Source organism: Oryctolagus cuniculus, chromosome 7, assembly GCF_051225735.1.
Source record: "Oryctolagus cuniculus isolate XC-2025 breed Fujian yellow rabbit chromosome 7, ASM5122573v1, whole genome shotgun sequence".
Classification (NCBI taxonomy): domain Eukaryota; kingdom Metazoa; phylum Chordata; class Mammalia; order Lagomorpha; family Leporidae; genus Oryctolagus; species Oryctolagus cuniculus.
In genome coordinates this window covers 98,050,406-98,068,297 of record NC_142873.1, presented here as the reverse complement: position 1 = coordinate 98,068,297, position 17,892 = coordinate 98,050,406, and the positions used below count along the sequence as shown (strand labels likewise).

At 40.7% G+C, this 17,892-nt stretch overlaps 1 protein-coding gene across 3 annotated transcripts in view; it reads right to left on the bottom strand.

The window, feature by feature from the left end:
* Nucleotides 1-647: 647 nt before the first annotated feature.
* The window catches only part of ERICH3 (glutamate rich 3), a 131,305-nt gene continuing 114,060 nt past the window's right edge, over nt 648-17,892 (bottom strand). For all 3 annotated transcript variants that reach the window (XM_008265057.5, XM_089337194.1, XM_051856358.3), the window contains 3 exons: nt 9,530-9,655; nt 3,937-6,155; nt 648-3,270 (listed from right to left, as the gene is read on the bottom strand). In XM_008265057.5, coding sequence (XP_008263279.3) covers nt 3,955-6,155; nt 9,530-9,655 — 2,327 coding nt within the window. In that variant the 3' untranslated portion in view covers nt 648-3,270; nt 3,937-3,954. The remainder of the gene's footprint in view (nt 3,271-3,936; nt 6,156-9,529; nt 9,656-17,892) is intronic.

The following is a 17,892-nucleotide window of genomic DNA, read 5'->3' as shown; positions in this document are numbered from 1 at the left end:
ATCATTTTCCAAGGGCAGTAATTGTGGGAAAATTATTGATCTTAGAAAGGTTAAAGAACTCTATTTTTAATTTACAACATAAGAGTTTATAAACCCACAGAAAAAGCTTAATTCAAGGAATGCAAGTAAAAAGCCCAATTCTGCCTGCATTTCCTTTGGTTGTCTGTTTCCCTTGAATTGTTTACATGATCCACTTTGTTCTTTGATTGACATTGGCTGGAAATATAACTCTCCTGACAACAATAAAGCATACACTAATGATAACTTTTTTTTTTGCCTTTTCATAAGTAAACAAAAACATGTACAGATTCACATGTAGTATCTTAATTATCTACTTACGTTACTTTGCTATTATTTTAAAAAGTCAGTTAAGTCAGAAGACCTGAGGTCAAGTATGATTTTAGACATGCCACTGAAATTTATTTCTTAAGTTGTCTATTACATTGTGATAACAATGTTCCTCCCTGACATTATCCCATGTCTGTAAAAGATGTGTATGAACAGTCAGTATAAACACATACACTCAAAAATAAAGCCCAGTGAAACTAATTTTCTCTTCCTTACTCTATGGAGTTCAATTTTTGTAGGAAAAGAACAAAAAATGCTATAAAACTCTGCCTTATGTACAAAGAACCACTCACATGTCATACCTAGAGACATATGATTTATTTATGCCTATAATAACAAAGAAACTAACAAAAAATCATTTCAGTTGAACGTACAAATAATTTTATAATACAATATTTGCAGAAAAAGAATTCACTTAATGAAAACATCACAACACTGAATTTCACAGTTAAACCCACATGCAGATTGAAGAATTATATTACAGAATGTTTTGATGAAATGTGTTAAATATAAAAATAATCCAATGCAATTTCCATTTAGCACATTATACAAAACTATTTGTCAATGGAATTAACACATTTACAGTTTTTCCCACAAGGACTTTGTTTCCAAAGTGCTCTGCAGCATCAAGCTTGAAATCAGAGAACAAATACCATAGAGCTCCACAGTTATGTAGCTCAGAAGTTGGATATAATGCAGGTGAAATCCACTCATAAAACATAAGTCCAATGATGGAGATCTATGAAGTGAAGTGAGTAGCACACTCATCTCTCAGTGGAGGTGGGGCAGAGGTACTATAAATAATGAGTATTGATTACCATTTTCCAGAGAAAGAAAGAAAGAGAGAGAGAGAAAGGAAGAAAGAAAGAAAGAGAGAGAGGGAGGGAAGGAGAGAGGGAGGAAGGAAAGAAGGAGGGAGGGAGGGAGGGAAGGAAGAATCACAGTGCTTCTGCCATCTGTTTTCCAATGGAGACTAATCTTCAGTACACTGTAGTCAATGATAGCAATTTCCGGACTTTAGTGTACATCAGGATTCCCGGAGTGCTTGTTAAAACACCAATAACCAGGTCTCACCCAGAGTTTTGCATTTAATAGATATGAGACGATGTTAGGGACAAGTTTGATGCTGGTGCTCCTGATCAAGGGACCAGTGCAATATCTGTCCATTATCCAGTTCAGATTATCAAATGACTCAGTTATTCATTAAAATGGAAAACACCTACAATGACCTGGTCACTAAGGACATAGATGGTAGAGCAGCCAGCTTGGATGGTTTACCGTAGCAGGTTCCAATTTTGGTCACATAATAGAATCAAATGAAGAGTTGAAAAAAACTAACAACTTACATGTAGTTTTATCTAAAACTAATTAAATCTGTATCTCTGAGGTCAGCCAGGGGTTGATTTACTTATGAAAGTGTCCATACAAGTATTATGTGGAGTCTGGCCATAGAATTTGCTTTAGGACATTCTCTTTCACTTCCTCGCCAAAAAAAAAAAAAAAAAAAAAAAAAGGTGCCCTTTGGGGGGCAGTGTCATATAGATATCTTCAAGGAAACAAAACCTCGAGGCATCACACTGATACACCATTGGAAAATAATATCAGGGGGTAACTGAGAGAGCAACATGACTGTTGATTTATAATGGGCTGCAGGTTTAGTTCACAGGTTTGAAATAACAGAACTCAGGAAGATGAGCAGCACACTAACCTAACCCGCCTTTCCTTTCCATTGAATGACATCAACTAAAGAGTGGAATGTTGGACCATATGCTGATGCACTAAGTTATCTGCAATCATTATTATCCTCATCACCACTGAGCTAAATTATTTACTACTTTGCTTTAAATTTGAGTACTCCTAAAAATAAGACCCTAGAGATGAAATGCTACAGGCTATTCTTTTACCTCAGAAAGCACAACTACAGCAATGCACATAAAATGAAGAACATTTTGGAATAAGATTTCCACTTTAAATTGCCCTCCTGGCATAAATAGAAAGAGTGGATAGATACAAATGTAAGTGAATAGGCACATCCCCGAATCCATTCTGGATGGACTTAGGGATCTGGAGCAATGTTCAGTCTTGTATATACCTGGAAGGACCTTTGGGAGCTCCCTTTTACAGACCAAGTCATTAAAGTCTCAAGCCACAGTTTTGGGATTTTTTTTTTTTTTTTGCTTTGTTTTGTTTTGTTGGATTGATGATTTTACTTATTTGAAAGGCAGAGTGACAGGGAAAAAGAGAATGAGAGAGGGAGAAAGAACCCCACATGCAGTTAGGGCTGAGCTAGGCTGAAGCCAGGGGCCCTGATCGCCTCCATGTCTCCCATTTGGGTGGCAGGGTCCCAAGGGTTTGCACCATCTTCTGCTGCTTTCCCAGGTGAATTAGCAGGGAGGTGGCTCAGAGTTGAGCAGCCAGGACTCAAACCAGCACTCCCCTATGGGATGTGGGCATTATAAGTGGAGGCTTAACCCACTGTGCTGCAACAACAGCCCCAACACAGACTTTACATAAAATCCCCATGTATGAAACTGAGACTAAGATTTGATTATAAAATTAAAAGCAAATTTTGGATCCTGGGTATCAGGCCTGGGCTTTCAATGATATCTGGTAAAAGTCAAACACTTTAAAGCCACTATTTTGGTTTGACTATATTCAGATTAGCTGTGTAGAACATGGAAGATCCTCACAGTTAGCTCTGCGTTAGGAACCACTACTCCTTCGAAGGGGCTTATGGATGTGCTGGAGCTGTCACAGGGCTTATTGAGCTACTGACCGGCGCTGACATACTGGAAAACATGTTGGACAAGCACAGTGTTGAGGAAGAAATTTTCCAAACAATAACATCTGACGTCCAGGGGAGACAACTGGGTGAATCATTTCCTGCTCTTTAGGTCTTCCAGAAGGCATCTTGAAAATTTCCTGAAAAATAAGAAGGCAGCTAGTGATATGGATATAACCACTCAAAATAGAGGAATCTGGGCACTAAGGAGGTAAGGGCAGCAAGGAAAGACCAAGCTATGCAATAAATTCTCTTGTTAGTTCCACCCTCCCAATATTTATAGATCAGTTTGACATGTATAAAAAATGTCTTATATTTTGAATATGCAAAAATTGTTTATATGAAACCTAAAACTGCATAAATGAAGTCACAGAGCCCATTTAAAGGCAAATGATCACAGAAAAAAAAAACCTGCTTTGATTCTTTAAAGCACTGAAGTGGAAATGGATTCTGGAGTAAGTTTGATTCTTCTGTGGTCTATCCCTTGCACATTCTCTTCCATAAACATTTCGCCTTGGGAGTCCTGTCTGGGAGACACAGATCTCACTATTTCAGGGAGTTGTGCTTGTAAGGACTGGGCAGTGACTCGGAACCACAGAGGGAAAGAGGTGGGTCCCTGGGATCCCCTGGGTGCCTCCTCCATCTTCCCCAACCCCTCTCCAGCAGGGCGAGGGCCAGGCAGGCCGTCATAGCACCCTGGGAGTAGGTGTGTACACAGACACCCACGAAAGGGAAAGTCGGCCTCAATAGAGAACATTCACAGTGGAGTTTCAATTCAGTCCTCCTAGAACCAGGCTTAAACTCACCGCGGGCCAGGAAGTCGCCTAGGCCTTCACGTTGTTGAAAGAACTCTCTGCAGGCTCACTGTCATGGTGCACCACCTGCTCTTGCGTTTGTTGCGTTCCAGGGACACTGGGCTTCGCAGGAGGTGTTGCCACCGCCCGTAGATTCTGGGCTCTGGACGCTGATGGTCCCTCGGGCCACGACCCCGGTCTCTCCTCTTCAGGGATTCCTGCTTCCTGAGCCGGGCCGCCGTCCCCCGCGGCCGCCCACCCTGCCTTTGGATCCTGTCCCGGTGCGCTCTCAGCCTCCTGCGTTGACGTCGATGGAACTGTCAGCTCCTCCAGCGCTGCCCTCTCTGCAGCTGTTGCTTTTCCTAGCAACTCATCCCCTTTGTGCCAAGTTTCCTCCCCCGCAACAGCGGGAATGGAGGCGGCTTTCTTTCCTGCTGTTTTTCGCTCGGGCCCCTGCGGATCTGCCCACAGCTCCCTCTTCTCGGTTAGGACAGCTCCTCCCCCTTGGCTTTGATCTTCCTCAGCCACCGTGCTCCTTGCTTCCATCTCTCCTGGCCCCAGGGGGCGCTCTTCGTCCTCCTCCTCCTCCTCCTTCTCCTCTTCCTCGTCTTCTGGGTCCTCGTCGCCCTCTGCGTGGCTCAATTTGCCCGCCATCACGGGCTCTCCCTCTGGATCATCTTCCGGGGCTACAATCACGGCCCTTTCTGCACCTCTCCCCTTCAGAGGCCCGGCTTCGTCCTTCCCCTGCCCTGCAAGGCAGTGCTGGTCTTTGGCTGCAGCCTCCTCCGCCTGCCCTGGGGCCGTGACGGGCCCCTCTGGCGGCGCCTGTGCCCTTCCTGCGGGCTCACCCTTGGGCGTTCCTGCCGCGCCCGCTCCGCCACGACGGGGCCCGTCCTGTGGCGCGGCTCCTTCCCTGGGCCCTGTGTCCCCCGCCTCGCTCAGGCCTTCCCCTGCTCCTCCTTTCCTCGGAGCTGTGAAGTCCTCCAGGGCCTCCTCAAATCCAGGGGTTGCCTCACTGGCGGTCCCCACTCTCTCTGTCAGCGAATGTTCTGGACGCCCTTCTTCTTGGGTCAATGCAGCCGCCTCCGCGGGTGCCGCCGCCTTGGCATCAGGTTCACTTCCACTTCGAGGGGCTTCTGTGGCTTCCTCTTCGACGCTGAGTTCCTTCCCTGCTGTCCCCTCTTCACTGTTGGGTGTATGCTCGGGGTCTGGCGGGCGTGCGTTAGTCCAGGGCTCCTCTGCTCGCTCCGCGTCGGGTCCCTCTGGAGCTGCGTCTGGCCTCTCAGCTTCCCTCCTCTCTGCTGCTGCGTCCACTGCGGCAGGGCACAGCGCGTCTTTCCGGCCCTCTCCCGCGTCTGATTCGGCCTCCATCAGAACCTGTTCTTGCTTACTGAGGGCTTCAGAAATGTCCTCGGAAACGGCCCCGCAGCTTGCCTCGGCCTCGCCTCTGGAGGAGCTCAAGGGGGTTTCTGCCCGCATCAGCCCCTTCCTCTCTTCAGCCTGTTCCTCTCCCCCAGCCACTGCCTCTTCAGAGCTACCCCCGGCCTCGGAGGCCACGTCTCCCACCGGCCCCATGGTCTCTGGATCTGTGGATGCGTCCTCTTCATTTTGGTCCACGTCTGGCTTTGGGGACCCTGCCTCGCTCAAGGCTGCCTCCCCGTCAGCCTCTCCTTCCTTTTCCAGCGTCCCTGCTTCTCTCTCGGCTGCTGCCCCCTGAAAACACCCGGAGCTCAGAGCCACGGCCTTGTTTGCAAGCCCCGCCCGCTGCACAGTTTGTTTCCCTGCGGACACTGCGTGTTCTGGCTCAGGCACTGTTCCTGTGCAGGCCGGCTCTTCAGGACCCTCCGCTTCGCTCAGAGCCACAGAACCCCCTACTGCTGCTTTTCCTGTGGGGCTGAGCCCCCGTTGGCCTGGACTTCCGTCTCCTGTGCCTGTCCCTGCCCCACTGCCTTTACCTGCAGGTGTCTCCCTTTTTTCTGTGACTTTGTCTAATGTGGGCCGCTCTGCTGTTGGCTTCCACTCCCCTGCAGGGACCTGAGTCATCGCTGCTTTTGCCCTGGGTACTGCACCCCCTTCTTTCTCCTCTGTGTCAGCATCCCCGTGTTGGGCGGCTTCATCTTCCTCTGTAGCTTCTTTCTTCTCCAGTACATATGTTTCCTGTGCAGCTTGCTTGGTTTCCATATTTGAGTTGAGTGCTACCCTTTCCTCCACCACTAAATTATTCTTTTGTGCTATAAAAGTAAAGTTAGAAAACAAGGTTACTTTAATGAATGTGGACAAAGAGATACTATATACCATCCTGTATAATACTTATTGATAAGAGATTTCATATATGATGTCAAGGGAAGTTGAAAATTATAACATTTTCTTGGTTATATGATGACATCAATTATAGCAAACACTGTTTTAACAGTGGCTTTTCATTATGAAAATCAATGCTTTCAAATCTAATGGACACCCTGATTAAAGTTGGACATCAAAAATACTGAAAATAAGCAAACAAAAAAATCTCATTGCCTCATGTCTTAGAATAAAAAAAAATATTTTTCTTTCCCTCTTTCTCTCACACACAAAAACAAACTTCCTAATTTCATTTGAAGAACTTTTAGGAAAATTACACAATAAGAAAAATAATATGTCATCTTTTTAGAAATCATTATGGCCTATAGTACCATAATATTCTTTTCTGTCAATGTTTCTGCCCCTCATGTGGTCATTTACCAACACAATCATAGTGTACACTGATCATTGTATCATACTTTACTCCTTATTTTAAAGCTACTATATCTATATTTAGTCATCAAAATCCTTTGTAGCTAGCTCAAGGTAAGACTTTTTACTAAAGACACCAATTTGTGTTACAGGTCAGTGTATCTCCCATCTACATTCAGAAACTGATTTGCCTTTGGCAAAACAGGATCACAGAACAAGACAAGGCTTTGTAGTCTGGGACAATTTTCAACATAAACAACTTTCTAGAAGTAAGTCATAAGGTCTCATCCATAATTCCTCAGCAAATCTGAGTGTATTGACTATCATTCTTCAATAAATATACCTTTGATACATATTTTTAAAGGCTTCAAATGGATTACTATTATTTAACAAAGACATGTGTTTTTGAATGATCCAAGCCAACTAATTAAAGGCAAGTCCTGCCAAATACCGAAGTGTTTAAATTTTCCATCTGCAGAAAGATACTGGACTATATGCTATAAAATAAGTTACCATACCAGAGCTTCCACTTCTCAATTATGTACATTAGAAAGTAAGCCAGTGAGTTTTTCTGACATTTTTCACATGCTTGCCTTTTTTGGCTAGCTATCTTACCACCAGCACCATAACCAACAATCTATTAGAAGTTCTGATCTTACTTCTTCCCTCTCCTTACACCCATGCATGACTGCTCACTAGCTCTCCCAACACAAAATATGGCTAGCCTTAATTTTGTTGCCTCAGGCTCCTACTAGCTACTATGGTAAACCATTCTGAGGTAAAGCAATAATCGCTGGTATTATATTTCCTTTAAAAATGTATTTGGATCTCTCTGTCTCTCTCTCTCACTGTCCACTCTGCCTGTCAAAAAAAAAAAAATGTATTTGGAAAGTAACTTTTGATGTCTTCTTTCAAAGAAGTAAAATAGAAATTTCAGGTCTATCAATGGGACTGAGATGGATTTTTATAGGTGTTCCTCAGTGTATCATAGTGGTTATTTCCTAAATTGTACCTAAAAGTTCCAAAGGGAAATGTAGAACAAGAGTTTACTCAGAGAATGTGTAGCCTCTTCGCCTGAGAAAATATAGTACATTCTATTTCTTTACAATTACTGGATTTAAAGCAAAATTAAATTAAAACAATGAAAATGTGTGTCAAGTTTCTTTGGCAGTATATCTTGCTATACAAATTCCTGAATGAAAGTTTACTAAAAAGTCAGTTATGAAAATATTTAAATAAAGTCCTCTGTGTTTCTGTGCTGGCCTCTAAATTTATGGATTAATTAAAGAACATTCAGGAAAACAGGGGAATAGAATTGCCTGCCTACCATGTAATAATATATTGTGCCTAAATTCTAGGAGAGAAAGTGCTAATGGCATCCAACTGAGCTATTAAGTGAACATACACACCACAGAGGCGTCCACCATGACATTCTTGAAGAAAGAGAGGAAGTAATTGAAACCTTCCCGGGAAATAATCAGTGCAAAAACATGGCATATGTGATTTGATGGTAACCACATGGGCTTTTGAAAAAAAATATTTCATTCAGGAGAGCAAGAAATATTCATAAACAGGGCAATTTGATTTAGTAGGATGAGTCTGTAGCTGGGAGTCAGACAGCTCTGGGTGAGAATGCCAGCCCTGACACTTACTAGCTGTATGACTTTGGGAAATAACAGCTCTCTAAGCCTTCATTTTCATATCTGTAAAATGAGAACAGCCATGCTTGAATCACAGAATCCCTGTGATAGCAGACGGGATAGTTTATGGAAAATGCTTAGCACAACGCCCAGCTTACAGAAAGCCAGAACGAATCTTCCCTCTACTTTCTCCCCACTGATTATGACTTACCAGATTTTCCTACTTGAATTTGATTTGATCAATAATAACTACTAAGCCTGTATTGCAGAATAAAGTTGGGGGAGGTACACCAGAATTCTTCTAGTTGAATACCCATTATAAAAGACAGGTTTTCTAAGCTTAGGGTGCCTGATCTGCAGTTCAGCCCATTTTCACATGCAAGTGTCACCTGGCCCTCTTCGTGCAGCCCAGGGAGAACCCAAACTCAGGGATTCAGTATGCATATAGTTACTGTGGCTACCGCTATTTGCTGTGAGTAATAAAGCTCTTTTTTCTCTGACCCAGGTGTATTGTGTACTCTGCCAATATCCCCAACACTGGCTGGGTAAGTTGTTTACTTCAAAGTAGTATGAAATTTCAAATTGATGACTATCATTAAAAATTGGAGATGGGAGTAATGCTACCATGTGATGAATAAAGCAAGTACCCTTAGAACCGTTATGCCTAAATGTATTCATGTCAGAAAGTTTTTAGAAAGGTATTAACTAAATATAGGAAAACCTGATTTCAAGGACATAGGAAGTCGGACTACATATGAATGAGTCACGGTCTGTTGAATCACCCTAATTGGCACTTTTGCAGATGGAATGCTTGTCACCAAGAGCCAGGTCGTATACTGATGGCAATGAATTATTTCCTAATTAAAAAAAATAAGTTCAAATGAATCATTGTGAAATATGCCTTGGCTTTCGGGTGTCTCCACCTGAGTCAGTTAAGGCAAATTCAGCTGGTCAACTAACTGGGAGACAGAGTATGAAAAACAGCTGATTTGAAAATCTCTACCAGTATTTTATAACCCAAAGTCCTTTTCTCTTCATCTTAGGCACCGGTGTATTCAAAAAAGAATAATAACATTCATATCTGATGTCATTTTCAAAGCTCCGCTTTAGGCCTCCCAACCAGTTGCTGCCATCACATTCATTAGTTACAAAGAAAAAGAATGTGGCAAAGGATAGGAAGATGAAAGATGCAAATGGGCTGTCTTTTACAGGGGATTTCTGAAGGTCTGTCCTAGGTAATGATGTGCCCTTACCTCCACCTGTGTCAATCTTCGGCTTCCTCAAGGGCTTCCCCGGCTCATCTGCACTGCTAACACCAGACTCGGCGTCATAGTGGCAGTGGTAGCCTGGTGCCAAGTCTTCAGTTATTATCTGTCCAACTGATTGGAGATTATATAAAATATCAAAAGGTATAAAAACAGGTCACAGGAACGTTGCCAACCTATTTCACATAACTTAAGCAAGTGGGGTCAATTTAAAAACATGCACACATTAAAATGTAAACTTGTTTGTAAAATCTATTGGATTAAACAACTACCAAGCTATGATTTTAAAAGGAAAACACAACACACAGAAGATCATGAAGTAAAGAAATCCATGCAAAGAATTACTTGTATTTATAAATAGACAACAGCCAGAAGCGGTGATAGTCTGTAAAGTGCACATGCAATGGCATGATTGAAAAAGCAGTTTAGTTGGCTTTTCCTTTCTAGAAATATGTTACAGCTTTTATGACACCAATCATTACTGCTCTCTTAAATTGCTAAAACTTTCAAAGTTGACTAAGTGATTAGCACTTCATCCATTAGTATATTTTAGTGATTTGACCCCGATAACCACTCCATGTGGACAGAAGCAAAAAAAGAGACATTACATGATTCCCATAAATTTGACAGTAAAAGCTATTGTAGAAATTCCTGTCATCTGTAGCTGGTTACTAACAAGTACTTCTGGATCACAAAGTTCCACTTCCATATTCTATAATGACTATGTCACCTCAAGAGCTTTGGTTTTTAAGCCCAAGCCTCAGTTTACTCATCAGTCAGAAAGATATTTGCTCAATGGTTCTTGAGTAAAAGAATATATTCAGAGCATGCTCATCTTCTTATTGCAGGTCCTATACACTTAATATATAACAGTGATGACGACGATGATGATGATGAGCATTTCTATTATAAGTGTCCTCACCCAATGTGTTGTGATTCTAGGCAAAACTACAGTCAATTGCTTACATTTCTCAAAATCCCCTGTCTTACTAACCCCCTGTTGGTGGGAATGCAAACTGGTCAAGCCACTATGGAAGTCAGTCTGGAGATTCCTCAGAAACCTGAAGATAACCCTACCGTTCGACCCAGCCATCCCACTCCTTGGAATTTACCCAAAGGAAATGAAATTGGCAAACAAAAAAGCGGTCTGCACCCTCATGTTTATTGCAGCACAATTCACAATAGCCAAGACCTGGAACCAACCTAAATGCCCATCAACGATAGACTGGATAAAGAAATTATGGGATATGTACTCTTTAGAATACTATACCGCAGTAAGAAACAACGAAATCCAGTCATTTGCAACAAAATGGAGGAATCTGGAACACATCATGCTGAGTGAAATAAGCCAGTCCCAAAGGGACAAATACCATATGTTCGCCCTGATCGGTGACAACTGACTGAACACCAAAAAGGAAACCTGTTGAAGTGAAATCGACACTAGGAGAAACGGTGACTTGATCAGCCCTTGCCCTGACTGTTAATGAACAACTTAATACATTATCCCTCTTAGTAGTTTTTTTTTTTTTGTCTGTTCTACTTAATATGACAGGTTTAATTCTGTAATTAATACACAGTTATTCTTAAGTGTTGAAATTTAACTGAAATGTGATCCCTGTTAAAAATAAGAGTGGGGATAAGAGAGGGAAGAGATGTACAATTTGGGACATGCTCAAGCTGACTTGCCCCAAATGGTAGAGTTAGAAACATACCAGGGGACTCCAATTTAATCCCATCAAGGTGGCATGTACCAATGCCATCTCACTAGTCCAAGTGATCAATTTCAGTTCACAATTGATCATAATGAAAGGACTAAGAGTCAAAGGGAGCACATAAACAAGTCTAGTACCTGCTAATACTAACCGACAGAATAAATAAAGGGGAGAGTGATCCAACATGGGAAGCGAGATACTCAGCAGACTCATAGAATGGCGGATGTCCTAAACAGCACTCTGGCCTCAGAATCAGCCCTAAAGGCATTCGGATCCAGCTGAAAAGCCCATGAGAGCATTTCAGGCATGGAAAGCCAAGACACTCTGGCAAAAAAAAAAAAAAAAAAAAAAAAAAAAAAAAAACCTAAATGAAAGATCTCTGTGAGTGAGATCCCAGTGGAAAGAACAGGTCTTCAAAGAAGGAGGTACCTTTCTCTGAAGGGAGGAGAGAAATTCCACTTTGACTATGACCTGTCTAAACAAGATAAGAGTCAGAGAACTCAAGGGGCTTCCATAGCCTTGGAAACTCCTGACTGGTGCATAGGGAGATTACTGATGCCATAAACAGGAGTGTCAATTGGTAAAGTCAACAACAGGAGTCACTGTGCACTTACTCCTCATGTAGGATCTCTGTCCTTAATGTGCTGTACATTGAGGCTTAATGCTATAACGAGTACTCAAACAGTATATTTCACTTTGTGTTTCTATGGGGGTGCAAACTGTTGAAATCTTTACTTAATGTATACTAAACTGATCTTCTGTTAAAAAAAAAATAAGAAGAAATTAGCAATTCCCAACTTGACTCTCACTGGGATTAAACATGACAATAGGTCTGATCTGATTTCATCATCATTTAAAAAACCATCTATTATTTTTCACTTTATGTTTCTGTGTGGGAGCAAACTGCTGAAATCTTTACTTAATGTATGCTAAACTGATCTTCTGTATATAAAGAGAATTGAAAATGAATCCTATGTGAATGGAAGGGGAGAGGGAATGGGAAAAGGGAGGGTTGTGGGTGGGAGGGACGTTATGGGGGGGAAGCCATTGTAATCCATAAGCCGTACTTTGGAAATTTATATTCATTAAATAAAAGTTAAAAAAAAAATCCCCTGTCTTGCTTATCATCTGATGAGCCATGTTCTAAAACCCTGTCATCTTCCACCTGGCTCCCCTCTGGTTAACAAAAGTGCACTCAACTATTAGACCTAGAAATGCCTTTCAGAATTAGAACATGATTTCTTCAAAACTTCATTGCTGTCTCTTCTTTTATTCCCGCCCTGACTTCCTTCCTTCACTCCGTCATACCCACCCTTCCTTCCTCTGTCCTCCCATTATTTTCTGATATGTACTGCTGACACAATAACTATACCTTGAGAAAAACATAACTATAATGCCTAACTAGAATGTAGTCTCTGGCTTAGTTTAAGATTACTTACTAAGGGGTAATATTTACTGATCCCTTTGTTTGGAAACAAATAGTGAGATATCTGCCTCAACTGGGTGTTGGGAAGAAATGGTGACAACTAGATTAATCTTATGAGGATAAATGTGGGAATGAAAAGAGGAGCGCCATTCAGTTCCAATGTATTCACTTTTCAAAGATTTTGAACATTAGCTTTCTTTATTAATCCAATATAGAAAACAAAACTTCTTTTACAATAAAATAATTTAAAGATGACAATTTTGTGATAGCAGGATTTGTTATCAGGTCAATCTTTGGTTTAGAAATTTTATAAACATGGTACATATAGGTTAAATATCATGTTACCCACTACGTTCATGCTAACATTATATATTTAAAGAGCTTAGATAAGCAGTTTTAGGTCTTTGCATATAAATTTATTTGGTTGATCAAATATTGGAAATAACAAGGATAGCAGAACCAGAGGGGAAGGTAACAAGTCTAATTTAGTAGCAATTACATGAAGTTTTGTTTCACTAATGTTAACAAGACATCTAGATCTCTTCCAAGTAGTCCACAGGCTATAAAAAGAGATCTGGTTTATAATATTAAGAATAATGATAATAATAAGTAATAATTAACCAATATAAGTTTTTGAACCAAAAGACTATTCTAAGACGACAAACAATGCTAGCACAGCCTGAAAAATCACAACCACTCAGAACTGATGGTGAAGCATGTAGTCCCTCTGTGTCTAGACTGCAATCACCACTCGCCCATGTCTGCTGGCTTGCCCCTGGAGGTCTAGGCTTTGGAAGCAGGGAGAACCTGTACAGTCAGGTGTTCGGGACCCTGGCTCAAGTATCAAGGATTTACTAGATGTGAGACCACGAAAGGTTTCATTTGGTTATTTTTTTCTCTGATGCTCTTCTGAAGCTGAAACTTAAAAGCAAAAGCTTGGCTGGTGTCTAATCTCGACTGTTCTCCACAAGTGGTCAAAGAGGACTGTGAATGCCGGGACTCCCATGTCAGCAACGTGGCTCCATCTATTTAGCCCTTCAGCCCTGAAGACTCTTGTCCTTCACCTCTCTATCAAGGTGACCACTAAAGCAAAGATAGTTACCAGTTCTCACAGAATTAATACCAAAATTGAATAGTCTTGTATGGAGAATTTCTCAGAAAAGTACTTGTTTCCACTCAAGTGATATAGGAGACTTTAACATGTTTTTTTCAAAATACCAAGATAGCCTTATATTACATCCTTAGCTTTTTGTTAAACTAAGACAATAAAATATTTTTTAAAAAACCTTTATGTATTGTATAATCTGTAAATATCAAAATAGTATATGATCATTTTCTGAAGTTTGGGAATATTAAAAGCAGAAAGAAAAAAACAAAAATTTCCCACAATTTCATCACTGAGAGAAAACTATTGTTAACCTTTTGGTGGACTTCTAAGTGTTTTTTTACCCTTACTGTGGACAGCATTTCAAATTCTATTTTCTTAATTTAGTACTATTTGTGACTACTTCCCTATAGCATTAAAGATTCTTCAATAAAATGTTCTAATAAATTCTGGCTAATATTTGGCTAACCAACTGCTTATTGTTGGATATTGAATTGTTTCTATTCCTTTGTGATTATGAAGCTATTTTTATATACCAGTTAACCATCATTTTTTTGCATATGTTTCTAACTATATCCTTCGGATACATTCTTCTGATTGGAATTATGAAGTCAAAACTCACTGATTTTTCAGAAGCCTTTGATATGTTTCTAAATATTTTCCAAAAAGAGAATCAATTAACTTCATCTATAATGATTACAAGGCTTTTTGCCTCTGCACTGTGCCAACAATGTCACAATTTCCACCCATTCTTTCCATATTTGATAATTTAATAATTGAAAATGATGACAAGAATAGGGTAGGCTTTTGGTAGTAGTGGTTAAGATTTCCTTTTGTGAATTTCCTGCTATATACTTCTATTGCCATGATGTTTGCCTTATTGATTTGTAATAATTCTTTATGTATTATAAATCCTTTGTTGTATACATGTTGTAAATTTTTCTGAGTTTCAGTTTTCCTTTGCTCGAGCGTGTTGCTGCTGCTGCTATCAAGAATTTTTTTATTACCACTATTTTTTCCAAGTTAATTAAAATTGTTTTCAAATGCCAAAATACTGTTAAATATCTGGAGACATTCTACATTAAACTTGGAATTTAAGCTGACAAAATTGCAAGCATATTTATATTTAATCATCTATTCAAATATTTGGAGTAAATTCCCACTTATCGTAATTATTCTTTAGAATTATTTATCTATTCAAAATGCAGAGAGACACAGAGAGAGAGAGATTGTCTATCTGCTGCTCCAGCCCCCAAATCCTGCAATCCAGACAGAGTTGGGCCAGGCTGAAGCCAGGAGTGAGGAACTCAATCTGCATTTCCCACGCGGGTGGCAGGAACCCAACTACTTGAGCCATCATCTGCTCCCTCCTAGGGTACACATCAGCAAGAAACTGTATCAGAAGCAGAACCAAGACTTGAACTCAAGGACTTATCTGGGTTGTGGGAATTACAAGTAACATTTTACCTGCTGCACCAAATACCTGCCCCATCGTAATATCTTTATCCAGTCTGTTTATCTTATGTTTTCCCTTTCTACATATTCCTAAAGTCTGATTACAGGTACTGTTCATTTCTTGTTTACTAGCAAGTAGTTTGTTGTTATACTTTGAGGATATACTTTGAAAAAAACAAAAAATAACTTCTGGTTTCAATAATTACATGATTAATTATCTAGAGAGTTGACTGTTTTTTCTTAAGACCCAATAATTATTTAGAAACCTGCTTGTAGGTTTTATTTATTTTTTTGTGTGAAAAGTAATTTTATTTTGTGAATAATTTCTAGTGTTATTGCACTGCTATCATGCAAAATGGATTCAATTTTTACTTTGTGTTGCTAGAAAAATACAGGCGTGTGGAGAACACTATCTGATAAACCACCCTAATAAATTTTATTAATCCTTTTTTCCATATATTGATCATAGGAAAAAGATTGATATCTATGTAAAAGTGAGAATTGTTACTTTTGTAACTGCTGGTTAGCATCTTGAATGCTCTTAAATTCCAGCTGGATGCAGGTCTTTCTCATATGTGTTAAGCTGAGGAATTTACCAATCCCAGCTCAGTGACCCACGAGATGGGGGAAGAAGGAAAGGAGGGTAGGGCTTTAAACCCTCTTAGTAAAAGCAAAATTTTGTGTGTAACTTTCCAATGGCTGTAGAAGCTACCAAGGTTGGCCAGAGCCTCACTCTTGGCATTGCCATCTTCTTTCTTAGGGAGGAGCCCCTGCTAAGTCAGGGGAACACCCTTTTCTGTTTCAGTTGACTGCTGTTTGGGGTTGTCATCCTGGCTTTTCTTGAGTTTTGGCAACAGTACAAAATCCTGAAAATGAAAGGGCTGTCACAGGACAGTTTTTCTGCTCCTCTCCCTTCCTCCCTCAGTTTGCCCTGCTCCCGGCCTCTGGCTTCTAATCTTTGAGATCCCAGATTATCTCTTTTTTAACTTCTATAAGTTTACCTTTGTTTTTATGAGAAATAAACTCACCATAGCTCATGATTTCTTTCTCTAATATGCTTTTTTATGTAGCAAATCTGGATGGTACCTTCTTTAGATTCGGGAACAAACTTTTTTTTTTTTTTTTTTTTTGACAGGCAGAGTGGACAGTGAGAGAGAGAGACAGAGAGAAAGGTCTTCCTTTGCCCTTGGTTCACCCTCCAATGGCCACCGCGGCCGGCGCGCTGCGGCTGGCGCGCTGCGGCCGGCGCACCGCGCTGATCCGATGGCAGGAGCCAGGAGCCAGGTGCTTTTCCTGGTCTCCCATGGGGTGCAGGGCCCAAGCACCTGGGCCATCCTCCACTGCACTCCCTGGCCACAGCAGAGGGCTGGCCTGGAAGAGGGGCAACCGGGACAGAATCCGGCGCCCCGACCGGGACTAGAACCTGGTGTGCCGGCGCCGCTAGGCGGAGGATTAGCCTAGTGAGCCGCGGCGCCGGCCCAGGAACAAACTTTTTAAACTGCTATTTTTAAACTTTATTCCTTATTTAACAAGGAGAGGCAGGCATCAAGTATTTGAGCAATTATCAAACTGGAATCTCACAGAATTTTTATTAACTTTTCTTAAAAGTTGATTTATAACCTTAATGATGCTGATATGTTAATGAAAAAACTTAGAAACTCATTGTTATACCTGAAAAGTTCTTGTGGAACCAAGTCAAGTCACTGCATTTTAAAATTCAGATCATCAGACACAAGATATAAAAGCTGGCTCTTTAAAACCTGTTAGTCAAGCCGGCACTGTGGTGCAGTAGCCTAAGCCTCTGCTGTGGGACTGGCATCCCATATGGGCATCTGTTCGAGTCCTGGCTGCTCCTCTTCCAATTCAGCTGTCTGCTGTGGCCTGGGAAAGCAGTGGAAGATGCACTGACATGGGAGACTGAGAAGAAGGTACTGGCTCCTGGCTTCGGATTAGCCCAACTCTAGCTGTTTGCAACCATTTAGAGAGTGAACCAATGGATGGAAGACCTTTCTCTGTCTCTCCCTCTCTCTGTAACTCCACCTCTCAAAATAAATAAATAAAACCACAAAAAAATCTATTAGTCAAAATGCAAGTGGAATTATTAGTCATAAATACTAAATTTAAGAACAATATTCTTATCATTTTGAGCAATGTTTAATTGTGTGGATGGATAATTTGAACATTTCAGATATTCTTTGCCATAAACTTTGATTTGAAGGAAAAATAAAATATTTACAATAATAACAATGAGAGTTGTAATTTGGCCAAACACAGTTCCAAGGCAGCGTTTGCTTTCTTTCATTGTTTTTTTTGATAATTCTATTCTCATTTTGCTTCTTTCTTTCCCTTTGCTCTCCCTCTACCCCCAAAGACAATCATACACATCCTCTAAGCCATTTTTGTCTTTTAAAATAATGCCAAAAGTGACAGAACGAAGAGTATTTTGTTTTATAATTATCTGTTCTCCGTGATAATGCTTTTAGTTATCATTATTGGACAGCTCAGATGAAAATAAAAATACATTGAAGAATAAGAAGGAAAGTCTAAGAAACCATCCAAGAACAATTTACTGTTTATCAGGGATGTTGGGAGGGGGACGGTGGTTGCCATTATGAACTCTTTGTTTCTTTTTTTTTTCTTTCTTTCTTTCTTT